This window comes from Vespula vulgaris, chromosome 10 (assembly GCF_905475345.1).
Source record: "Vespula vulgaris chromosome 10, iyVesVulg1.1, whole genome shotgun sequence".
Lineage (NCBI taxonomy): Eukaryota > Metazoa > Arthropoda > Insecta > Hymenoptera > Vespidae > Vespula > Vespula vulgaris.
Window position 1 is genome coordinate 6,931,378 of NC_066595.1, and position 25,465 is coordinate 6,956,842.

The 25,465-nt window shown below is 37.9% G+C and overlaps 3 protein-coding genes across 5 annotated transcripts; 2 read left to right on the forward strand and 1 right to left on the reverse strand.

The window, feature by feature from the left end:
* Positions 1 to 10: 10 nt before the first annotated feature.
* LOC127066788 (discoidin domain-containing receptor 2-like) lies at positions 11 to 19,547 on the forward strand. 2 transcript variants are annotated; one of them, XM_051000949.1, is made up of 15 exons: positions 11 to 1,760; positions 13,661 to 13,830; positions 14,010 to 14,115; positions 14,285 to 14,510; positions 14,583 to 14,730; positions 14,914 to 15,209; positions 15,296 to 15,500; positions 15,579 to 16,178; positions 16,254 to 16,405; positions 16,472 to 16,633; positions 16,736 to 16,845; positions 16,916 to 17,092; positions 17,188 to 17,280; positions 17,356 to 17,497; positions 17,593 to 19,547. In XM_051000949.1, exons 2-15 carry the CDS (start codon positions 13,752 to 13,754, stop codon positions 17,905 to 17,907), a joined length of 2,811 nt encoding a protein of 936 aa, XP_050856906.1. In that variant the 5' UTR covers positions 11 to 1,760; positions 13,661 to 13,751; the 3' UTR covers positions 17,908 to 19,547. The 2 variants fall into 2 exon arrangements, with proteins under 2 accessions (XP_050856906.1, XP_050856907.1); XM_051000950.1 differs by lacking the exon at positions 11 to 1,760 and adding an exon at positions 10,558 to 10,929.
* On the reverse strand, positions 19,477 to 22,549 carry LOC127066810 (ubiquinone biosynthesis protein COQ4 homolog, mitochondrial-like). Of its 2 annotated transcripts, none has more exons than XM_051001000.1 (4): positions 21,962 to 22,549; positions 20,307 to 20,641; positions 19,910 to 20,133; positions 19,477 to 19,844 (listed from the first exon to the last, which is right to left on the reverse strand). In XM_051001000.1, exons 1-4 carry the CDS (start codon positions 22,242 to 22,244, stop codon positions 19,685 to 19,687), a joined length of 1,002 nt encoding a protein of 333 aa, XP_050856957.1. In that variant the 5' UTR covers positions 22,245 to 22,549; the 3' UTR covers positions 19,477 to 19,684. The 2 variants fall into 2 exon arrangements, with proteins under 2 accessions (XP_050856957.1, XP_050856956.1); XM_051000999.1 differs by having other exon boundaries at positions 20,307 to 20,656; positions 22,352 to 22,534.
* LOC127066804 (protoheme IX farnesyltransferase, mitochondrial) lies at positions 22,122 to 25,358 on the forward strand. Its single transcript, XM_051000984.1, has 8 exons — positions 22,122 to 22,137; positions 22,635 to 22,889; positions 23,003 to 23,122; positions 23,203 to 23,470; positions 23,628 to 23,823; positions 23,904 to 24,079; positions 24,155 to 24,472; positions 24,542 to 25,358. Exons 3-8 carry the CDS (start codon positions 23,045 to 23,047, stop codon positions 24,763 to 24,765), a joined length of 1,260 nt encoding a protein of 419 aa, XP_050856941.1. The 5' UTR covers positions 22,122 to 22,137; positions 22,635 to 22,889; positions 23,003 to 23,044; the 3' UTR covers positions 24,766 to 25,358.
* Positions 25,359 to 25,465: the final 107 nt, after the last annotated feature.

The window sequence follows — 25,465 nt, forward strand, 5'->3', positions numbered from 1 at the left end:
CTCTCTCTCTTTCCCCCACATTCTCTCTCTCTCTCTCTCTCTCTCTCTCTCTTTCTCTCTCCCACTCACTCTCTCTCCAAGTTCAATCGATCGTCCTGACATAAACGTCCATTATTTGATCGGTGGTTTTAACCGAGCGGCGAACGTGGGACGATAAACGTTAACCACACTGTCTACGCCATTTCCGTACTTCTTTTGATCATCTCCGTATCATAGAATTATATCCCTATCATTCGACTCGTGTAACGTTTGAGATATTAACAACGGTTTGTGATAATAATAACAAAATACTGACATAGATTAACGACAAACTTTTAACGAGTCATTGCTATAGAAACCAGCTAGAGAGTCGAGTCGTTTCCTTGACAATGGAAGTGGCAAAGAAGGAAGAGAAAGAGAGAGGAGTTGAGAAAAGCCTCGAAATACCTTGACCGAGGAAATCCGCACGCGCTTCTCATGCAAACGACACAAGCGATCCAGCCGGGTAAATAAGCGAGCGCACCCCCATCTTCCTTTGGCTCTTATCCCCACCTCACGGCGTCTTCCAACTTGCTTTTCCGACTACATCCGGAAACTCTGACAGGTGTCTACTTTCGAAACGATTCTTGCACGACCGGTTAACTTTCTACCAGACCATCCCCTCCTCACCCCTAGTTCAGGATAAAATTCATTTTGCAAAGACGCTTACGCCATTTTGCCACTCCCAGACTTCTCGTCTGTCGTGGAGTACCAAACAGGAGATAGAAGCTAAGAGATGGGGAAGTGCGTCGGACGAGTTTTCAAGAGTTTCGTGTACTTTCAACGTGGAAACTTTCCTAAGATACTTCACTTCTTCGATATTAGAAATGATTTCAATTTATTTTCATTTCATTTTTTTTTTTTTATTTCTCTCTCTCTTTCTGTCTCTTGATAATCTCGTAGCGAGAAACGAAAGAGTAAATATCTGAAGAACGTTGGAACATAAGAAAGAATCGAAATGATTCAACATAGAGATCGTTGTAGTCATCGGAAGGGTAAGAAGATGTCGGAGAGTACGACCTCGAACGTACGCGAGGTAAGCAGAAATGATTGGCCGCGTAGGCGGCCTCGGCCTCGGCCTCGTTTAGGTGGAGAACGAGGAAGAAGCGATGCTTGGCTAACGGAGAAGAGGGGTGCAGTAGGATTTTGCGCAGTGAGTTACCCCGGCCACGATCGGACCTCTCTTATCCCCCGCCGTGAGCCACCAACGAACTCAGGTGGGGGATGATGTTGCCGCGGATGCTGGCTCCACGTCGTAGACGGACGAATCTCGCGTCAGTGCGGATCAGAAGCGGACACTCGGGATCGTGGTATTTCTCGACACTTTCCAGCGCGTTCAAAGTTGCACTTAGATCTTGAGTCTCTTCTTCTAAGTGAGATTCTAATCGACAAATACAGTGGAAGAAAATACAATAGAAAAGAGCGAACGAGAGAAGAAGAAAATAGAATTTTTGTGGAAGGAGAGAAATCATCATCGAAAAGAAAAGGAAGAGATCGAGAGTTTCCAACTCTCCAGCTGAGCTGTCGCGTCGATGCCGCGTATCTCGTGCTTGGATAGCGCGGGACCTCGTCTCGTTTCGAGGACGAACAAATTCCTGATAACAGTAGTATCATCGAACTCGTCTTACTTGAGTCCTGCACCATGACGAGCTCCTCTCTCGATGGATCCAACGTGCTCCACCGTCGACCGACTCCTACGATTTCGCTGCTCCTGGCAGCCTTGGATTTCTCGTCCTTGAACGGTAAGTTTTCTTTCAAGTCTTCTCAGAGGAACGGAAGTGTCCTGTCACGAGAGCGTGGCGCTCTACGCTTTGCGGCCAGAACAGTAGAGACCCAAAGCTAGAGGGTGTGGATCGGTGTCTTTCATATTTATTAATAAATCGAGGATCGAGAAGATTTTTTTACTTAGATTTGATTAGAGACTATTTTCAATTATATCGCTCATTTTCTTGCTACTCTTTTAATTCGATTTCTTAACGATCCTTATCGCGTTATTGTCAAACAATTAGAAATCATGAATCTTTAGAATATCGATCGAGTCTATTACAAATTTCAATTTAATCGCACGACGTAAACAAGTGTCTTATTTAGGTAGGTCAAACCTGGATGTCAACTTCGTAAAGAAACTCTTACTTTTCTAAACGTTTGCTCGCGAACAAAGCAATTAGCGAGACCTCTATAAAGCGTAGCAACGTTCGATGCTCATTGAAATGACCGATCGATATTCAACGGATATTTAGCGGATATGAACGCTTTGGTTAGATACTCATCGTATATTATAGACGTATCGCCGATATCCAGTCGTCCACTCGGTGTATTCTCTAGACGGGTCGGCTATTGAAACTCTCCTTTGTGGATTCTTCCCACTCCTTAGGTTCCTTCTACTCGTAATTCGATCGACTCGAGATGAAAGATACTCGACTCCCTTGTTAAGAGGACACCGGATATCTCCGCACGCGCTTTCCGCTGTTGGCGGTCGACGATTCTGCCTGAAGGAATGTTCCTCTCGAAAAGCAGGTCGCATTACACAGAAGCTTTGGAATTTGATGTATACGATGATCTTAGAATGCTTCGTGGTCAGGTACTTTCTACGAGAGACATTTTCTTTCGATTGGATCCCTAGAGGAAATTTCGTAGAAACGGAAATTTATCGGAACGAGCTGAAACATCGAGAAAAGACAGGAAGCGTGTTGGAAGAAGGTTTGGGAGAAAAAGGGGGAAAGGTTGGTAGACCGGGAAGAACCTCGTGGAATATCAATTCACTGTGGTATCGTTTTCGTGCGACCACAGAACGGCTAGCCAGTCCGTTGCTTGAGGGTAAGAGAGCTCGAAGAAAAGTAGTGTGTAGGTGGAACACGCACGAATAGTCGATCCAACACGGAGGGTGGTAAGACTACTATCCCTACTGGGCACATATGTCGCAGGCTACTCGAGTACGTGTACGAACATCCATCGCAAAATTCCAACCGCTATCGAGTCTTCCATCTCTCGGCACCCTTCGTTCCTCTTACCTTCTTTCCTTCGACCCCTTCTAACGACTCGAACGTTTTTCTTCCTTTCCCCTTTTCTCTTTTCACTTTCGCCTCGAGCCTGAAAGCGGGAGAAATAGAAAGAGAAGGAAAAAGATTCATTTATTAAATCTGTGGGGTCGAGGCTTTGTCGGAGCAATCGAGCCAATTAAACGCGAGCGATCGACCGGAATCGTCTAACGGATAGAAAATCGTGTTTCTACGTGAAGGGTTTGTTAAGTTAGCCGACACTGTTTTCGATCGTTGTGCTTGCAAGTATCGAGCAACTCTTTCTTCCTTTTTCTAAATATTATTAGATTCGATACAAAAATGATAAAGAGAGAGAAAGAGAGAGCAAGAGCGAATGAATTTTCAACTTTAGCGCTACAGATCAAGCGTACAAAACTGGAAAATAAATGACACTATGCCGATCTCCTTCCAGCTTAATAATCCCAATGAAGCCGTCGACGCGTATCACCGGATTCTAACGCTTTATAGACTTTAATGGAAGCTTTTATGTCGACGATCGGACGATATGTATACGTCGTGGAGCTGGCAACGAGAGCGAAGTTTTAACCTGGTTTCCACGTCTAATTCGGTCATTGATCCATGACTTTTGAGTGACAGGATATGGCGGAGCAAGCGCATAAAGAGGGAAAGGAGCTTGCCATAGGGAAAGAGAGGGAGAGAAAGAGAATAGCCGTGGAGAGGCGAAAGCTCACGGGGTTTGCAAGCATCACGGAAGGGGAACACGAAAGCTTTCAGAACCGTCCATTAATCGTCATTCCACGTATATGGTGAGTCGAGGAGCAACAGTAACAATAATAACAACGACATCGACGACGATGACGACAACGACAACGACAACGACAACGACGACGACGACGACGACGACAAGAACTTGCGACTAAGAGAAAAGAGGGTAGAAAGAAGAACAGCAAAGGACGAAGAAATAGAGGAGAGAAAAAAGCTTGCAGCGAAGCAGACAAACAGGAGGAGAGTAGCCAGAAGAGAACGAAGAGGGTAGTGGTAGGAACGTGAGTGCGCCAACAACCAAGCCGCATGGAAATTTATGCAAAAGCGTAACCGATATCGCACCGATTAATATTCATCGGGAGGGTGAGGAGACGTCGGAATGCTCGGGCCAGCGAGAGCCACAAGAAGAGCAGCTAGTTGCTGCTGCTGCCGCTGGCCGCTTCGTCGAACGTTGCGAGGATAAGCGAAACGAGAACAGAATCGTTTTTTTCCTTTTTCTTTTAACCTATGCTTTTTTCCTTCCTTTCACCTGTCTCACCAGTCTTTGTCTCTCTCTCTCTCTCTCTCTCTCTCTCTCTCTCTCTCTCTCTCTACCTCGTATACACCCCCATAGCGTCGCAAACTCACGTGGCGAGCTCTTTGTTTCTCTCTCCCCCAAAGAGATTGAATATTTTTCCTCCTTTGATCAAGCTTCTCCTCATCCTCCTCTTCCTCTTGCAGCCACGAACGCGTCCTCATGCAAATGCGTTTACGCGAGAGAATATTCGCAGAGGCTTTGAGACGGTCTCTTCCTATAGTACTTTAATCGCCTTGAATTCGAACACATCTTCCCGAAAACCGTCCACCCACGTAATCATTGCATTACCACTGACGATTCTCCTACACATCGCTGAACTGGACTTTGTAAAGAGACTCCGACTACAAAGTACACGAGGTTCGCTCTCGAATTTCGTCCTTCGATCGGTACTCTGCTCGTTTACCCGATCGAGATGGCCGACAAACCATTATTGTCTAATCGAATTTGTTACGGAAGTTAGCTCGGTGAACGTGTACACGATACTTACCGCGATCGAATGGTTTCTTAAAAAGGTTTCCTAAATAACAAGATTTTTATCGTGTTCACTGTACTTTTCTTTCTTTCTTTTTTTTTTTTTTTTTTAACACAGTTTTAAAAAGGATTCTTTCCTTGACGACGTGCTTTTCTTCGTTTCAATAATTTAACATAAAAATAACAGCTCCCCGTACATATTTCTTATTTTCGATTATTTATCGACGCTCTCTTCTTCTTCTTCTTCTTCTTCTTCGAGTGAGATGCCTTTTGAAAAGTCTTTACTTCCGTTTAAAAGGATACTAAAGTCGTCGAGAAAAAAGAATACGACGAGTCCATTCCATTCACACGTAATGCGATTACGCGAGTCTTTCTAGAATCGTTTCTTTAAAAGCACACCGTCAATGAATTCCATACGTTTTGAAAACTATTTAAGGCTAAAAGAGCGTGCGACAAAGTTGACGTCAGATATCCCGTCGAAACGCGCGAAACTCTTAAAAGCTGGAAGAACCCGTCCACGAGACGCTCGAGTCTTTGATGCGTTTTCTCTCGTATTTTCCAGACTAACGAGCGACAAATATTTCGTAAAACGTTCTTTCGTATCTCGTTGAAAAGAGTCTTCGGCTTTTCATTAAGTCCTTCTCAGCATTAAGAACTCTACGATAACGAAAGAGACTTTTTTTTCTTAGATAACTTACGTTAGTAGTTCCCTTTTTATAAATAAGAGATTCTACTTGCTTTTCTTGACAAGTGGAAGGACTTGAAAATCCTGATTTCTCTTTCAGCCACGTGTTCGAGTATCCTGAAAGAAAGGGAGAGGACAGAGGTATAAAGATAAAAAGGATAAGAAAGAGAGAGAGAGAGAAAAAGAAGAAAGAAAGAAAAGTAGTAGTACTAGTTCGAAAGTCGACGTAAGTCACGTTGCTACTATCATTAGCGACTTCTCTCGTGGTGTCACACTTTGTTTCAAGAAACTGTTAATGAGCGCATTTCTAGAAGCAACCTCTACTTACCTGTCTTCCTCTCTCTCTCTCTCACACACACACACACTCTCCCTTTCTTTCCCTTCTCCTTTCTTCTCTTGGCCTCTGTTAATGACAAAAAGTTGGGATTAGCGACAATAAGCAGAGCGGTTGACTAGATTGGTAGAAGCCACCAGCTCTTGCACCTTCTGTTATAAAGTGGGACGCATTTACCAGACCACAGGCGACGCTTTTCTAAGGAAAGCTAAACGAAGCTTTAAGGGTAGAATCGATTCTCGCTGACTGCATCATTCAGAAGATGCATCTCTCTCTCTCTCTCTCACTCTCTCTCCATAAGTGGATACCTTTTCACCGGCAGTAAATTGATTCCCGCTGCTGTGCAACGAAAGGTACGATTAGGAGAACGTAATGAGCTTGCTTTGCGCATCGTCTACCTCTATCTCTATTTCCATCTTTATCTCTCTTATCGAGCAAATCGATTTACGCTGTCTCTCTTTAATCGTCCGTTTTAATCACAATTCAGATTCACGATAGAGTTTAGACAAAGGGCACGCGTTTCGAATAGTCGATTTATTAGGATGTCCTATCATCGATAAAGTTATAAAAGCCAGTCGGGAAAGCGACGCATCGACATCTCCAACGTTGTCAAGGGAAAATAGTATCGGAAGAGTAGGGGTTGTTCGTATGCTTTACCCAGCTCGAGCATTACCAAATACGAAGGTAGGAAACGATATTCTGATGCCAGTCGACGTCCTTTCCCTTCGCCTTTCTCTTTACGCATTTGTTCAAAACTACTTTCCTTTCCCTCCCCCCTCCCTTCTCTCTCTCTCTCTCTCTTTTCCTTTCTGTCTCATCTCTTCCATTTTTCACTTTCCTTTATATGGCTAGCACGTCGGGAGAAACTAACCAGCCTGCTCAAGCTTAAATATGCAGATTTTTCGCGAGGTGTAGGACGAAATGAATGGCTGCCGACAGAGAGAGAGGGGATTAAGCAGAAGCGTGCAGATCAGAGAGGTGAAAATTAACTTGGTTACGACAGATTGCTTGTGAATAATTCCTTCAGCCATTCGGCGGCATGATAACTTTGTTGCCGTATGCTCATTGTCTACTTCACCCTTCTCACTGTTCCTAGCGACCCTTGAACTCCGCCATACCGACAGTCTCCCTCTATCGTTCTTCACCATCCATCCTTCTTCTTCTACCTTCCATCCATTTCCTTTCTCTCTCTCTCTCTCTCTCTCTCTCTCTCTCTCTCTCTCTCTCTCTCTCTCTCACTCTCGCAGTACCTTCGTATAGCATATTATACGGCTATGCGTAGGCACCGCACCGATATAACTCCGCCGTTTTCGTTTAATCATGTCAACGGAGCAGAAATGCCTTCGTTTAATGACCCAATAAAGAAGAAGAGCTCGCGCTCTTCCGTCTTCCGAGACAGCCCTTTCTTCTCTTCATCGATCTCTATTCCCATTTCATTTCTCATACACGAACACTGTGCTCGTCATACTTTTAACGAGTAGTTCAATGAAAATCTATAAGCAAAATATGCTCATTAAAACAAACAGTAATTCGATCCCTCGATAACAATAATAGTAGATATTGTTTTCATAGAGAGAACAATATCTCTTGCAACGGTCGGTTAACGTTTCACAAGGATCGGATAATTACACCGTCAATCAGAATCGAAGGACGATAATTGTGAAACTCTCCAAGTCGATCTGTCCATGCGGTTCCGTTCCAATCGCACGGTCTAACGAAAATTCGATCGCCTTGCCCGAGACAGACGTTGATCTAACCAAAAGAACCTTCTTCTACAATCTCACCTACCGAATCCATTTGGGGATTACCGAAATTTCGCGATAATTCAGATACCTGCAGGTAAAGCTGGCTCGATGCCACGATGCCGCCCCTGTACCAGTCCCTTTTGCCCCGGACCGAAAGCCAGAGAAATAGAGAGAGAGAAGAAGATAGAGAAAAAGAGAGAACGAAGAAGGCACACCGCGTGCGCGGAGGGAGTTATTTTATGAATATCCGGCTCTCGGCGACGGATCTGTACTCTCTTCACTTTCTCTCTCCCTCTCCCTCTCTCTCTCTCTCTCTCTCTCTCTTTCTTTCTCTCCTTCTCCAGCTCTTCCTCTTTTATCTCTCCTGATGTGCCAACCCCGGCGCCCCGAGTCCCTTTCTCTCCTTTCTCGAAAATCTCAACGTATCTTCGAAAAAGCCTCCGGATGTCGACAGAGAGAGAAAGAGAGAGAGAGAGAAGCAAAGATAAATAGAGAAAGAACTTACGAAGCTTTCCTGTTAACATCGGAGCAAAGCCACGCGCCACCACCTTTCTATGGTTTTACGCGGGAAGCTCGTTATTGCGTATTCTTTTCAGAGCGCGTAATATCGATCGCGGACTAGTATACTCGTTACGGGCATTAATGCCGTTAGCAGCGGCCCACCTCGAAACATGCTTGAAAAGAAGTCTCTACTACTACGTAGGAGCAACCGTAATTACAAGTTCGTTCTTGCCAATCGTTTTAGAAATTCATCAATTTCCGTAGCTGCTATATATCTACGTATGTACTATGTAGAAGGTACACGAAAGACCACGTCGTCTCTGGTCGATCGATTCTCGAAGCCCACGTGCTTCGCAAAAACAATTTGATATTCGTCGGTCATAGCCAGCTTCCATCAACATTGATCCGCGAATAGAATGGAGGCATTGTTCGCACTCGCTCGGTTCATATTTAGATAGAAAGAGAAAGAGAGAGAAAAAGAGAGGAAAAAATCCTGGCCCTCGTTCTGCGTATCGCACAGTCTCATCCTCTTATTTATGAAGCCGATCTTCCGGCCCTCGCACGTTACCATCTGTTTGATCGGGAAAAAATGGATTACACGGGGCGCGTCCTATGGATTATCCTTCGTTGACTCATACTTTTGGATAATGTATACGTACATAACTCATATATATTTATATACTATACGTTATGTGTACTTATCGACTCGTGATTTAAGAAAAAAAGCTCGAGACGCTCGTTATACACGCGAACTATGTCCATCCATCGAGCAAGCATGTTCACGTTTAAAGAATTCACGTGCACGGCCACGTACGACTCATTACGCTTTCACAAGGAGGAATTTCCTTTCGGGATTACGACCCACTTAACGGCCATAACGAAGGCTATGTTCGAGACTGCTAGGCAGCGAGACTCTTGCATTATCTAAACTTGGCTGCTATGCTACAAGAACGAAGGCTATGTGCCAAGGGTAAGAGACGACTTCCGCGAGGGCCAACGCACCCTTCTTACTCACCCTTATTCTCGTCCCACACCCCCTTATATTCCACACCCAGTCCTCCCACTAAACCGACATGATAAACTTTTCATTCTATCGAGAGAGACTCCAAACCGCTCGAACCTTTCTCTACTCTGCTCTGCTCTTTCTAACGTGAACATTCAAGAGCCATTCTGCGACCCAACGCGCTTTGGAAATAATTCGAGGAAACGATTATATTCGATTCCGATGAAAGACAATGCATCATTATTTCATCCGGTATTATCTAACATTCCCATTTTCGATCGAATTTCGTAAAAAGGAAGATGAAAGTCGTGTTGTTAACAAGCACGTATTGACGTTCCGGACATATCAGTTAGGTAAAAAGTATGGTATTGATCCGATTTAAAAAAGGTTCGTTCCACTTATGATCGAAGATTGATTAGGATGATTAGATAACTGACACACGAGTTGTCGGCTGCTATTCCATTTGTAGATTACGTTTTAGCCAAGAGAAAATGAGCGAATATCGAATCGTAAATTCAATCATCTCGTTTCATCACAGTCGTGCAAAATAAATGTCCTCTCTTCTCTCTCTCTCTCTCTCTCTCTCTCTCTCTCTCTCTCTCTCTCTCTCTCTCTCTCTCTCTCTCTCTGTCGTTTGATTTAACTCGATTACCGATTTATACGCTATCGGAATTCGATCGTTTTCATGACTGGTAACGGACCGATCATGACGCCGAGAACGACGAAGTTACTCGAATTTCCGAGGACGCGAGAGAAAGAGAGAAAGAGAGAGCGGGGGGTGGATTCGAGAAGGTAGAGAGCGATAATCGAAGCGGATAGAGAGTGCCGTGGGGAGAATCGTGGCGTAAATCGGAGAAGGCAGGGAACGTAGATCAAGTCGTGATTCGATAGAGTAAACTAGAGAAAACGAGAAAGAGAGAAAGAGAAACTCTAACTTAAATAAAACTCATTTAAATAAAACTCGTCAAATTTTGTTAGCAAAAACAAATGATTGTTGAATTATTATGGGATAAACATCAATAAGATGATGAAGATAACGAGTCTCGTATCTTTCCAATTATCGTGTAGGAAGGATAAAGGGGGGATATTAATTGACTGATTCGTTGGTTAAAACATCGAAAGGGCAGGGTAATTATGCGAGGATTCTATTAACGGGGTGTCGATGTCGGCGAGTCGCGAGTCGCGAATCGCGCTGCTTGCCGGGCTGCAGCAGCTCTCTCCTCTCGGTATCGCGTATTGATCGTTCTTTACTTGTTGCGCAGAGCAAACGCGGCTCGCGCCGACCACCGTGCTGCTGGCCCCTCCGTATTTCGCGCAGAACTCCATTCTCCATGGACAGACGTAATTAACGTCCGAGTAGGAACGAGGCAAGACGTATACTAGCATCCTTTGCTGATTTTGTCTTCTTGACTCTCTCTCTCTCTCTTTCTCTCTCTTTCTATCTCTTTATCTCTCTCTCTCTCTCTCTCTCTCTCTCTCTCTTTCTCTCTCTTTCTCTCTCTGTCTATCTTTCTCACTCTCTTTCTCTCTTTTATATTTATCATATTCATCATATTCATTCATAAAATATACCTATATTGTGAGACACGTCGAAAGATCGATTTTATCGCGTCCTCCATTTAAACAACGAATACAGAGGATAAAGAGAAAGAGAGAGAAAAGCAGTTTTGAAGAAAGAGATCTCATGGGTAATTACGCTAAAGAATCTCGACGAGGACCAAAGAAACTGGGAAAATACCAAGGAAGAGATGAAAATAAAATAAACAAAGAAGGATGCTGGAGAAGTTCCTTTCAAGCTATTGCGGCTGCCTTTGTAAACAGACTACCATTGGTGATTCTCTTTTTTCTTCCTCATTTTCTTCTTCTTTTTATACCCGACTGATTTTTATCCGTTCACAAATTATAACAGCATATCGCGTAAATAATATTAGGATTTATGCCACTTCAAAAGTCCACCTTTCGGAACGATGTTTTGAAAAACTTATAAAAAACTTGTGTCGTCATGAAAACTCATTACGCTAGTTAATTGAGGTAAAGACCGAGAAATTTATATTTCAATTTTTCCCCGTAATCGTTTATCAAAACGTTCGTAATGTTTAATAATGCCGTTAAATTAACCTTAAAAGATCCACAGAGGACGACGTTTATTTTATATTTCTAGCATGAATTTTTCTATAAAAAGAAAAAAAAGAAGAAAAAATGTATTAAAAGCGTCGTTTTCCGTATTTTCTACAGAGTAAATCACAATAGGCGAGCGATTATTTTCACGTAAAATAAAAGCGATCGAAAATTATGACCGGCTATAAAAAGAAAACTATTATTCTAGGGACAAAATCGTAGAGGTAAAGCAACGATCGATGACGCGAACGAATATGTATTATGAAAGAGGTTTTCATCTTCAACGAGCCGAACGAAATTTTATAGTTTATAATAAAAATCTAAATTTAAGCGTAATAAGACGCACAATTCAGAAAGGCAAAACGTTTCTGATTAAGAATGGAAATTTGTCTTTATTCGTGAAATTAAGTCGATTTCTTCATATCGTTACGTTTCTCTTGGGGAAAATCAAGAACGTGCAATTACGAAATGTAGGATACGTAGTAGCATCCTAGGGAAATTATGACTGCCCGTATAACGAGTGCTATTTTCTCTGAATACGTATATCGTTCGTCGAGAAATGAAGGTACATAATTAATTAGAAAAGCGTTTGATCCATAAATCAGAATGACGCGTAGCCTCTTATTCGAGTGAATTTTCGTCTCTGTACGTGCTCTCTGTACAGCCTCTGCGTTTACCTTCAATTATGTCTGCTTGTACTGCTCGCCCCTCCTTTTCTTGATGGGTCAAAAGGGAAGCTGTGGAAAGCTATATGATTATCCACTCAACGATTCCTCCTACGATAAATCGCGTGTTCGCTTTTCTCTCGCGTCTTTTCTTTCTGTTTGAATCTTTTATTCTTCCAAGTAGTTAAACAATTTTTATCTTTTTTTCAAAAGGATTCTTGAATATCGATTCCTTTCATACGATATATAATTTTATACACGTACACACACATACATAAGTGTATATATACAATATTATAGCAAGAAAACATTCTAGTACTTCTGTCAGAAACTTATTGTCTAATCTTGTTGTACCATAGAATAGGAAGCTTAGAAATCTTCCTTCATCCTTTGCACATTTAGCTTGACTGCTGGGTCGACTCCCTTTCATGCTTCGTAGCGTTCGCTTCGGCAAGCTCGTTGGATCGTACCCGCTGTGCTTGCAATCGACAGAAATTATGCTCATAACGTACTCCCGTTTTAATTAAAATCGCGTCTCTAGGGGCTTCGCTTGTACTGTGTAAGCGTACAAAGGTTAAGAAAAAAATTCGCGAGAGCAAAGTAGATTACGTGCGCGAATACTGTGAGATGGTTATGAGATAGTATTATTAATACCGTTGTAAGCTTCTTTTGTTCCTTCTTTTTTTACTTACAATCAATGATTCTGCAACTCCGATTATTTTTGTTTCCTATTTTATATGTAAATATAAGAAAAAGAAGCAAGTAAAATTACTAAACTCTTCTACAGATATGTTAAATCGTCAAATGTGCAAAACATTGTACACGATTGTGCGACCGTCTGCATATAACTGGCCTACTTCACTTGCATGGCTGCCACGAAGAAATGGGTATACTCTACTTTTGTGCGCTACGTAAACGAGTGCATATATACACACTCTATATTTGCGGCTGCAGTACGCAAACGAAAAGGGCTCTCTTTGCTTTACCCTCGCCTTGTAAGTCAGGAAACAGTCGTTTTCAAGATGCAATAATGAAGATTGAAAAATAACTGCGCGTTATTAAATTACCGATCGAAAAATCTTCACTTTACAATCTTTGTTGTTTTAAGTTTTTTGACCAATCATTCGATACGAATTAAATGAATTTTAAGTGTTAAAAAAAAGAAACGATAAAAAAAATAGAAAGAATAAAAAATAATAAATATAAAATCATTAGGCGTATGATTCGATGTGGGATGAAGCGTATAGTACGTTAGGGTTGACAACGTGTTACAATCACAAGCGAAGAGAACCTTCAGGGCAAGCAGTTTTAGTTCGGATACCAAAGGGTCGCTTAATGACAGAGCTTCCGAAAGGAACCGAGGGCAAGGGTTTCTTTTTATACAAAATCTCGTTAAACTTCCCACGCCGAAGGCGTACAATGGACGCCAAGATTTTTATGCGTTTACGACGATGAAACGATTTTTGACCCCGATACCGGAACTTACACTTTTGGTAAAAACTTTCAACCCTCTGCTTTTTTTCATCCAGCTTTCTTCCTTCCTTTTCACAAAAAAGAAAGAATAATTTAATACTTCTATCGGATGATAGCATCTCTCTTAAAAAATGACGGCAATACGTTCTTCATTTTATTTTTTTTTTATTTTTGTTCCTTCCTTCCTTCCTTCCTTCCTTCCTTCCTTCCTTCCTTCCTTCCTTCCTGTCTTTCTTTTTTTCTTCCTCCTTAAAAAATTTTTCATCCACAAGACGACCACCCACTATCTTCTTTCTGGTGTTGCAGAGTAATGACGATGATAACTCTTCACGTCTACTTATCATGCGCTATAAAATATCACGAGGCAATGCTACAGTAGAATATCGAATCACATATCATGGAGGCAGTAGTTATTTTCATAGGAGTCCTTACTGTACTGGTTTTATGCGTGAACGAACCTGTCAAAGGCATTCCCGGTACGTACTCAAATCATTCATGTAATATGCATTGTCAGAAGAAAAGGGTAAAGAAAGGAAGTGAGGGAAGGAGAGAAAGAAAGGGAGAGTGAGAGAGGGAGAGAAAGGAAAATACATTTCTGGCAATAAATAAGAATGATAGAGACAGTAAAGAGACGTATAATGGGCGATCGTTTTAGGACAGTGTATGTTACCTCTCGGCATGGAAGAGGGAAGGATCCCCGACGACGCTATTACTGCGTCTTCAAGTTACGAGATGAAATCTGTGGGGCCGCAAAACGCAAGGTAGATATTGGAAAGCTGGCGAAGGATAACAGGATATATCCATTTCGCAGTTATTTTCGATATAATTTTGACGGTTCTTTCTTCTTTATTTCATCTTAACTTCATTTAACTTTACTTCATTTAACTTGTAAAAATCTAAACTTGTAAAGAAAATAAAATCTCTTTACAGATTACGGCACGAAAAAAATGGCGGAGCTTGGTGTCCAAAAGCACAAATTAGCAGTGCTATACGAGAATATTTGGAAATCGATCTTACGAAAGATCATCTTATTACGTGGACTGAAACTCAAGGACGTTTCGGTAACGGTCAAGGTCAAGAATACGCCGAAGCATTCTTTCTCGAATATTGGCGCGATTCAAAGTGGCATCAATATAAAAATCTTAAAAGAGACAAAGTACGTCTATCGATCAATTAAATTAATTATTTGGATTTTATAATTATTGTCTACCTTCTGTTTTCTCTATAGGTATTACGAGGAAATAGCAATACATATTTGGTAGAGAAACAGAAATTAGACTTACCGTTCGTAGCGAGCAGAGTACGATTTGTTCCGTACAGCCAACATCCTCGTACCGTCTGTATGCGTGTAGAAATTTATGGCTGTGTGTGGGAACGTGAGTATCCTTCAATCGAGTACATTATATCAAGTATATTAACTATATTAAGATGCAAGCAGACGTTATATTGAGGCACACGAGGCAACGATCTATCGATCTGTTATGTACTAGCTATTTATTATATATATATATATATATATATATATATATATATATATATATATACACTTGTTCCTTTAGAACATATCGTAAGATACGTAACACCCGCGGGTGATTCATTCGGACCAAACGGATCCAACGTGGAGGATTCTTCCTATGACGGTACAGAGGCTGATGGTATTTTAAGAAACGGGCTTGGTCAATTGATCGACGGGATTTTTGCGGACGAATCCGAAGCGATGACCTCTTCCAGCGGCACGAATTGGGTCGGATGGAGCAATCGAGATAGCGTACAATTGATCTTCGAGTTTGACGATGTCCGCGAATTTGTCAACTGTACCATGCACGTAGCGAATTTACCACAACACGATATCGAGGTTTGTAAGAAAAAAATTACGAAGGAAACTATTGTAGCGATGCAATAATTCTTTGCGTAAAGTAAAACTAATTCGTATTATATTAGATATTCTCAGAGGTTTCTGCATGGTTCTCTCTTGATGGTATTGATTATAATCCAACGGAAGAGACATTGCGAACAACGGATGATATAAAAACCGGCACTAGTCTTTCAACGATCCTGTTACCAACGCGAATTGGCAAATTTGTTAAATTGGAATTTAAACCCAAATCGAAATGGTTACTCCTTAGCGAGATCACTTTTGAAACAGGTATCTAAAATTGATTCGAATGTTCATATTGTTCATTTGAAGAGTATAAAATATAAAAAAAAAATATTGATTCGATAGTTGTAGGTACAAGGAATTTATCGAATGAGTCGACTAATCAAATAATCGACGATGACGTGAACGACATAGAATTGAGCGTAGACCTTGCTGATAAAACCAACAACGATTTCAACGAGACGATTTACGAACAAAATGATTCTAACTTAACACCCGACGCCTTTCCGGTTAATAATTCTCAAACTTACATCGGTCTCGTGAGTGGTACATTGACAGTGATCGCCTTGCTTCTAACTTGTACGATATTTTTAATGAAACAAAGAGGACGCAACAAAGTGGCTCTGTTGCAAAAACACACGGCTTTGTTGTGTGGTTCCTCAGCACCAGGTATCACGATCAACATGAAAGACGTTAAATTAGCTACTCCAATCGTTGTTAATGGCTTGTCTCAATCACGATTATCAGTCAAAAGCAAAACTCTTACGAATGACGACGAAAGTATCCGTGGTACAACCGAGAGACGTAATTCAGAACGAATTTACGAACGCTCCAGCGCCTACGAAAAAACCTACAAGGTTTTCTCGGAAGACAATCATATTTATGATGGGAGATCTCATCAAAGTGAATTATTATCGTCGATAGATTATAATGCCGAATACTCTGGTGCGTTCCAATACTTTTCTCTTTTTCTAAAATCGAACAACCTCGATAGATTAACTAATAGATAGATTTTTCTAGACTTTAACAGCGAGTGTAACTTTTCAAGTTACAAGTTAGGAAATCGCGTGGTGTCGACGCCTTTTCCGGTAAAGAAATCAAAATCGACACAATCGGGAAAAATCAATCATAAAGTTTACGAAGGCTATTATGCTGCGACCGATATTCTCACGGTAAAGGATTAAAACTTGTACCATTATTATCTTGAATCTATTTTTATACTAATAATATTTTTATAGATCAAAACACGTGAACAATCTTCCGTATTCAGTCTCTTTACACCTTTACATATTAGAGATAACACGCACTGTGCCAATAATCGAGATTCTTGCGACATTCCACGGATTTCTAGACATAGATTAAGAATCCTTGACAAGCTTGGCGAAGGAAGTTTCGGATTGGTAATAATAATAATAATAAAAGGCGTTTATTTTCACACAAACACACACACGCGCATCTATATATTATTTTTTTCCTAATATAAAATTTTCATTCGTGTATAGGTACATCTTTGCGAAGCTAAAGGTATTCAAAATCCAGATGTTGGGAGTATACGAAATCGACAAGTTGTTATAGTTCGGTCCCTGTGGCGTGGAGTCGTAGATTCTCTGAAGTAAGTTATACCAATTGTTAAACAAGATAAAATGATTCAATTAGAAATAAATCAAACGTTTAAAACGCAGGAAAGATTTCACAAACGATATGCATTTTTTGGCAACCATTCGTGATGTTAACATCGCAAGAATAATCGCTCTGGTCGAGGAAGAACCTTTCGGTGCTGTGTTTGAATACGGCGAGCTGGGAGATCTTCCAAGTTTTTTGGAAGATCGCCGCAAGTCTGAAAACGATGCATCACTAAGGTAAGCACATGGATTTTTTTCTTTTTCCTTTCATTTTTTTACACACACGTTACTCGATCACAGTTTATATAACATTCCTGTCATTCGTTCTACAGCTACGAATGCTCTTTAAATTTCATCATGCAAATCGCCTCAGGAATGAAATACCTCGAAAACTTGAACATACCCCATCGCGATTTGGCAGCCAGGTAATAATAAATAATAAATATTAAATAAGAAAAAAAAACAAAGATAGGATCAAGTGATCCTTATATATGTTTCAGGAATTGCATCGTTAATCAAAATTTATCAGTAAAAGTGTCCGATCATGCGATGTATTGCAACAAATATGATCACGTGTATTACGTTGATGGATGTTATAAAAAAATTCCGCTTCGTTGGATGGCCTGGGAAGCGGTAATATTGGTAAGATCGTTTTTTCGTTTTTTCTTTTTTCTACGTGTCGATGTGAGAAATATAAAACACTTGAATATTCGATTATATCGAATTAATTTTCTAAGGGTAAACAATCTTGTCGAGCTGATATTTGGTCGTATGCGATAACGGTCTGGGAGATCTTAACAGGATGCAAGGAAATACCCTACTCAGATTTGACCTCGGAACAAGTATTGGAGAATTACGATCGTTGGTATAATCATACGGGCTACAATAGCAGTGGTACCAGTGAAAAGAATCAACCTCGAGTATTGTCCCAACCTTTGTGCTCCTCCGCCGATTTATATCACATGATGCTCAAGTGTTGGAGTAAACAGCCCGAAAACAGACCGACGTTCGAGGAGATCTACCTCTATTTAAAGAGACTGGCTTTCGATTAAAAAAGAACGCTCCATGAGACTCGCTCTAGCAGCGCGGACCAAATTAATTACAATCAGCCAAGATGCATCCTACTTATTTGCCTCTATCTTTCTATTACGATGATCGTTCAATTATTATTCCTCTCATGTGTGAATTTCACTTACACGTCATCATTCACACTTCTCCTTTAACGTAGGATGCTCTGGCCCTTAACATATAATGCTCATCTAGGTTTATCTAATTCGATCCTCTATTATTATAATACTTATAAAATTAAGGATTCGGATAAACAGAAACTTTTTTATAAAAATTAGTGTGATTGTTCTTCATTTTAGCATTTGTGATTTGAGAACGTCTCACACGCTTTTCATATAACTAATATCGTAAGATGATAGTTTAATAATGATATCCAGTTCTCGCGCATTATTAATAACCATTTTAACTTTTAAATGCTGCATGCGTTTAATTGAACGGCCTCGCGTATTTAAATTCGAAAATAGAAACTTAAGTTCGGCCGTTGATATGACGAACCTGCATGTGCGCGTGAACTTAATATTAATATTAACATATTTCGAATCGTTACATTTTTGCCAATTCCATTGAACATATTACTAAAATATAGTATATACGAAAGTATATAGCGAAAGTAATGCTATAAAGAAATGGGAAAACTATCTAATATATATACATATACATATATATATTAGATAGAAAAAAATATATATATTCATAGCTTTCTATATGCATATACATACGTATACAAGTGTACATGCATGTCGATGCATAGAGAAAGTAGATATATAGCTAAACAATTCTGCGAACTATCGTCATCTTCTTGCTAAAACTAAAACTGTGGCTCTTTAGCATGTAATTTTTATAAGATTATCATTGAATGGCCGCCTTGTATATGCGAGAGTCCTTCGATCGTGCACTTAGTCACAAGAAAATAAAACTATAAAAAGGATTATTTTTTCCTGAATCCTCAATGTAAGTAAAAGCAAAATCGTCAAGCGAATAATAATAATAATAATAATAATAATAATAATAATAATAATAATAATAATAAAAATAATAATAATAATAATAATAATAATAATAATAATAAAAAATAAATCTTCACTTCTGGACCTTTTGCCTTAATAACGACGATTGGGAAGGCAAAATACTTCGTTGACTTTTTCTCGGACCTAAGGAACGAAGTACGCCACTATAGATGAAAATGGACAATCAAGTTTGCAAAGTTATCGTTTTATAAATTGTGCAATATTTTAGAATACTAAATGTTAATTAATTTACTAAGACATTGTTTCCAATCTCATTCGTTTAAAAACTTTAACTTCTTCATCGAATGGTATTAGGTATTATATTATTCCTTATATTGTCGATGTATACAGCGCGGATGAAAAAAAAAAAAAGAAAAAAAATTAAAAAGGAGCGTAAAAATCGGCACGCGTAATGCGTAAGCATATTTATGCGGGCCCACGCACCTACACATTTCTCTATGATGGTAACTATTTTATCGACTTTTATCAAACATTTCATAGGCTCGTAGGTATAGTAATCCAAATTTGTAATATGAGTCATGTGTATCCCATTAAAAATTATATTCTTAATATTTCCAGTGTTATAATCAATAAAAATTGTTATATCATGTAAATAATGCGTATTTTTACAGAAAGAATTCTTAGGGATCTCTTTGCTCTCTATAAGAGCAACCTGGATGAACTATGTCATTCGACGAACTATCGCTATAACAGAAATTTACATGATAACGTATTATCACAACGCATTCGTATATTATGACATTGGAATAAGAGGAACGATGTTCATCTCCTTATGAAAATCTTGGAGAGATTGTTCCCATCGTTCTTCAAAGTAAACACCTAATAAAAATTTAGCATTATTTCCAGTATTTACTGCCCACCGAAGATAATAATCCAAATATAATTTTCTTTGTCTGAAACAAGATGTAATTTTAATTTTAAGTAAATAGAAGACGTACTGTGCTAGTTTTTTGTTTACCTCGCTCGTAAACGAGCCGCTCCAAATATTGCTCCTCCGATACACATTGGCAATTTTGTTTGAAGTGCTTCTACCCATTTCACTGTGACTTCTCCGAGCATCGTTGTAGGCATCAACAAAACTGCATGAGAGATATCGTGTATTTCACGATATCGTTGCATAACATATGCTTGCTCGACATCATCAATAAATCTCGTCGGTGTTCTAGAATCTGGTGTTACATTCTGGAAATGGTTTATCATGCTAAAATAAAATATAAATCTAAAAATATCGTGTCTCAAATTTAATTAATAAATTAACAAACATTTCGCAACATAACTTTTTCATTTTTCAAACTGCATTGTTGCTTAGAACATTCAAATATTTAAAATAATAAGACAGTAACAAGTAATCTTACGTTCACTTCCAAAAAGTTGCTATACGTTTTTCCAAGTGTGCCTTCTGGTAAATCTTTCAATAATGATAAATCAACAGTTGAAGTATTTATACGTGGTTTCTCTTTTAAAATGCGTTGTCCTTCAGATGACTTCTGCATCTCATTTAGACAGTGCACAAGAGCATTTCCAGATGTAGTCTCTGCAAGACATGCTATCAGATCACCACGGGACGGATCGGCTAGTGATATAATCGCTGATCCTACGGAGAGGGCCGCTCGTTGAAAGGAAGATAAAAATATATGATGTTTAGCATAATCTTCTTCAAAGGCTTTGTACGCAGAAAATCTTCGTACTGCTGAAATCTCTGAAACTGAGCAAGGTAAATGACAATTTGATACAAGTTCTTAATAAATAAAGTTTATTTCTGTACAACTTATACACTTAGATAAAAATGAGATTATGATATTTATTCTCCTACAATGTACATGAGAGTGTTTGACTAAAATTGTGACCTTGGTAAAATTACCTTACTAATAATTATCTATCTAATTGGGATTGTATTGCCACTATATTATTATGGCACTATAATCCTGGCGGTAACAATGATTTTCTTTACTTTGGTATTTATTACAGTAAAATTGCTCATCTACATTTCCCTCTGTCACTCATAAACTTTCCATAACATTCAGGTGATTCATACTAGGAACATTAATAAAAAGCTACTTAACACAGAATTATCAATATAAGAAATTATCACCATTGTTGTATAATATAAAAATATATACTTAAAAACTACTTTATAACTGTATATTCCTTAAAATATTTTACATGGTTTCAGTTCACTGTTCACAACTCATTGTTCATTCGGCAAAAAAATTATCCAGATTTAGATTCAATGCAACAGTATCTCCAATTTAAATACTATATTAATTTTGTGCAAAAAGTATGTTAAAACACATGCTAAATATTATTGTACATCATACAGATTGTATTCTTGAACTTTCTTCCTGATTAATAGGGGAATATTTAGATTCTATTAATTCCTTCCTACGGAAGGTGACCCATGTATATACTAGACTACCGATTACACTTAAATTTAAACCTATAAAATTTATCCAAGAAAATATATAATCACCGCCAATTACCATACCAAGATAAGTTACACAAATATTTTTTAAACATCCTATAATCGTTGTAGTCAGTGCAGAATTATATAGCGTGCAAAGGATAACACTATAAGACAATATAAAGCCCATCACACAGGACAAAGCAAATTGTAAAACGAATAAAATATTTGTCCAATAAGGAAAGTCAGACACCATTTGAATATCTCCTGTCCACCATGCCATTATGATTGCTGGTATCACCATGAAGAGTGAGTTATAATACATCAATCCATATTTTCCCAGTTCCTTGGAATCCAGCTTTTTCTTCATATACACTCCATTTGCGGCAGTAAAAATATCATTCAACAATATAAAGATGTAACCCTCAAGATTAAAGGCAAGATCGTTTAATGCAGCAATTAAGGCACCCAGCACCATCGTGTAGACGCTAAGCTGTATGGAAGCACGAGCCTTGATCCCAAGAATGTAGTATTCCGCGATCATTGTCATGAGGATACTGAATCGTCTTAGAGCAGTAAACATTGGTAGGCTGAGTTGTTTCGTACCACCCAATCCGAAGATCATGTTACCAATATATATCATCGGCAACGGCCAGATCTTAACGAACGTCGCGGCTTCGAGGTTAGGAAAGTCGACATAGTGTAACTTCTTCGCCAGGTAAAGAACGAAAATAGTGGCTAACATTTGTCCTATTCCCAAAACTTGAAAGGATGGGAAACCAAAGGTAGTAAGGACCATTTTGTTCACCACCGTTATCATAAACGACGATAGCCCATAAAACAGAGCTGAACCGACGCGTACAAACATCGCATTTTGTTGATTTATTAGCATTTTTCAAATATTATTTTCAATACCCTCAACTAAATTATCGAAGATAAACGTTCATATGTTATAAATGCCATTTTATAAATGATAATAATATAAATACAAGTACGTACACCGTAATAACCTTAGCATTTTCTCTCGTTCAGCTAGCCGACGAACTATCTGTAGAATCGTCCATAAATACATACATATATTATCTATAGATGCACTAAATATATGTGTAAAATATAGATTTTAAATCGCATTCATATTTTATTTCTATAATGTAACAATGTGCGAAAATAAGCTTCTATTATTAACTTAATTATTTAAACGAATTTATTATAAAATTCTGCAAATTTAAATAATTTACAAATTTTCTACTAATCCAAATGATGTTTTGCATTCTGTTCCTAGATGGCGTTGCGAACGTTCAAAATGTCCTTACATTTTATTCATTGAATTCACCATACTAAAAAGCTATGAATAGGAGGTAGTGATGGCATGTGGTAATATCTAAAATTCGTGCAGGATTATTCCTGTATTTAGTAGATATATGTTATCTATTAATTTTCTTTTAAGATTAGAGATATATTTGACATGCCGAAAGAGTTTAAAAATTATTGTTATGCAACATTAATACTATGATAAAGTAGTAATACATGAAATAATGTAAGTTACTCAATATTCGAACCTTTTTTTCGTAAATAAGTAATGATAGTTGAGATATTCCGATAAAATATTTTTTTTAATTAAAAATATGATTTATTCTGTTATTTTTATAGGATAAAATAAAGGACCTTTGATACATCATCGACAATATTTTTATGATGTTATACTTTTTCACGCCACGAATATGTCGCAATTTACCATGCATTTCGACATCGAAACTATTAGCCACTTTGGTATGAATAACTTTTAATATTTATCTATTGTTAAGTAAAGCTCTATTGAGAATACTGTGTAAAAATATTAATATTTCTAGTATTCCACCAGTTCGAAACAGAAACCAAAAGAAATTGTACATATGCACGAACCATGCATAGAAATGACAGAAAAATATCGCAATGATATTGTTACTACAAATTCACAAATACCTTTACATCCTGACAAATATATTCTACCTAAAAATGCTAGTCTTAATAGTAACAAGGAAACCCGTCCATCTGAAGAACCAGAATGGAAACCTATGCAAGTAGAGCTTGCTCATCTTCATAAATATTGTTTAAAATTATCGAAAATTAGATTAACTTGTAAGTGATATAATATAGATTTTTATCATTTCCTTTAAATTATTTTAATATAATATTAGCTTAGTACAAAAATAATTGCAGATTTTATACATCGTGTAAAATGATAAAAACTGTGATTATTATTTCATCAAACTGAAACTTATAATTTTCTTTATAGCTTTAGTTGTGATAACAACCATGGGTGGTTATGTAGTAGCACCTGGCATGTTTGACTTATATACATTCACTATGTGTTCTGCTGGTACTGCATTGGTCTCTTCTGCAGCTAATGCTATTAATCAATTTTTTGAAATTCCTTTTGATGCACAGATGTCAAGAACAAAGAACAGAGTTTTGGTCCGTGGACAATTAACGTAAGTTTATATTTTGTATATTGAATATATTAAAATGGAATTATGTGTTAAAGTTATATTCTCTTTGATCCTAATATTAGTCCGGCCCATGCAGTATTATTTGCGGCTGTATCAGGGATTACTGGTTTATTCATATTGTATAGTCAAGTTAATGCTATAACTGCAATGTTAGGTGCTGTTAATTTAATTCTATATACTCTTATTTATACCCCTATGAAACGTATTAGTATTCTTAACACTTGGGTTGGATCTATTGGTAAGTAAAATGATCTTGTATTTTACTTAATCTAATCTAATAGACTATATCTTCAGTATCGACATTTTTTTATAGTTGGAGCAATACCACCACTTATGGGTTGGGCAGGCTGTGTAGGTGATATAATGGCTCCAGGGGCTTGGATTATGTCTGGCCTTTTGTATGCATGGCAATTTCCTCACTTTAATGCTCTTTCTTGGAATTTAAGACCTGATTATTCGCGTGCAGGTTATAGAATGATGTCTGTCACGAATCCTAGCCTTTGCCGTAGAACGGCATTAAGATATACAGCTGCGTTAATGGGATTGTCTTATTTAGCTCCTGCATTAGATGTAACTAATTGGTGGTTTGCTGGTATGTCAACGCCACTAAACGCTTATTTTTTGTATCTTGGTAAGTAAGTTTTTAATTTTGTTAAAATTTCTAATTTCGTAAATTTTCTTGCTATTTTTATATTTACAGCTTGGAAATTTTATCAGAACTCGGATAGTGCAAGTTCTAGAAAACTCTTTCGTTTTTCATTAGTCTATTTACCGGCGCTAATGATATTATTGCTTGTAAATAAAAAGCATTGGTTCGTTGGTAAAAAAAGAACAGACATAGTAACAAACGATGAAAGTTATCAGAAAGAAACTTTCTTATCAAATCTTTCGAGATTGATTATACCAACACCATCGTCCGTTTAATGCGATAACACAAAATGTCATCGCTAGTAAAATCGTTGACACTATCATATTCTTTAAACTTGTAAATGTGTATTATAAATCTTAGTTAACATATTTTGTAAAGTACAAAATCTTGTATATATCATAGAAATCATAAATAATTATATAATTTGATCTAAACAATCGATTCCGCTATATGCAGAAATAAATATAGTAATATTTATAACACATACACTTATCAAATTATTAAAAAAAGTATCTGAATGTAATTTATATTTAGATATTTAATCACTTAGATTTGAAAAAGAACACACATCTATTGATCAAATTTTGTTCACAAAACTTCAAGAAAGAACAAGTTTATTATTATTAAAAAATGTAATGAAAAAAAATGTATTGAATTTTCTACATTCTAAACAGAGTTGAATGATAATTAAAGCAATAAAATAAAATCTACAAATCTATAGATATAGATATTGTATCATTGATCGTGAACAGTAATTATCTATTTATTTTGTATAATTCTAATGATTACTAGAAAAAAAAGAGATCATATTATTCATTTGATGTTACATCAAGTTGAATAAAATTTTATAATTGTCTCCATATCATAAATACCTGTATAACTTCCTTTTTTGCTTTTATATAAAAAAGAAAAATAAAAACAACTTTAATTTTACTTTTTAATTTAACAGATCAAATAATTATTGTATTATCAAAA

What these genes read in the sequence shown, in the direction of transcription:
- LOC127066788 (XM_051000949.1), top strand. Translation starts at nt 13,752, where the DNA reads ATGGAGGCAGTAGTTATTTTCATAGGAGTCCTTACTGTACTGGTTTTA. An exon ending in CGAGATCACTTTTGAAACAG is followed by an intron (nt 15,501 to 15,578) that starts GTATCTAAAATT and finishes TTGATTCGATAG; the next exon opens with TTGTAGGTACAAGGAATTTA. An exon ending in CCTGGGAAGCGGTAATATTG is followed by an intron (nt 17,498 to 17,592) that starts GTAAGATCGTTT and finishes TAATTTTCTAAG; the next exon opens with GGTAAACAATCTTGTCGAGC.
- LOC127066810 (XM_051001000.1), bottom strand. Translation starts at nt 22,244, where the DNA reads ATGCTAATAAATCAACAAAATGCGATGTTTGTACGCGTCGGTTCAGCT. An exon ending in TAACATGATCTTCGGATTGG is followed by an intron (nt 20,642 to 21,961) that starts GTGGTACGAAAC and finishes CAGAGATTTCAG; the next exon opens with CAGTACGAAGATTTTCTGCG. An exon ending in GCGGCTCGTTTACGAGCGAG is followed by an intron (nt 19,845 to 19,909) that starts GTAAACAAAAAA and finishes ATCTTGTTTCAG; the next exon opens with ACAAAGAAAATTATATTTGG.
- LOC127066804 (XM_051000984.1), top strand. Translation starts at nt 23,045, where the DNA reads ATGATGTTATACTTTTTCACGCCACGAATATGTCGCAATTTACCATGC. An exon ending in ATCGAAAATTAGATTAACTT is followed by an intron (nt 23,471 to 23,627) that starts GTAAGTGATATA and finishes TTTTCTTTATAG; the next exon opens with CTTTAGTTGTGATAACAACC. An exon ending in CACTTGGGTTGGATCTATTG is followed by an intron (nt 24,080 to 24,154) that starts GTAAGTAAAATG and finishes ATTTTTTTATAG; the next exon opens with TTGGAGCAATACCACCACTT.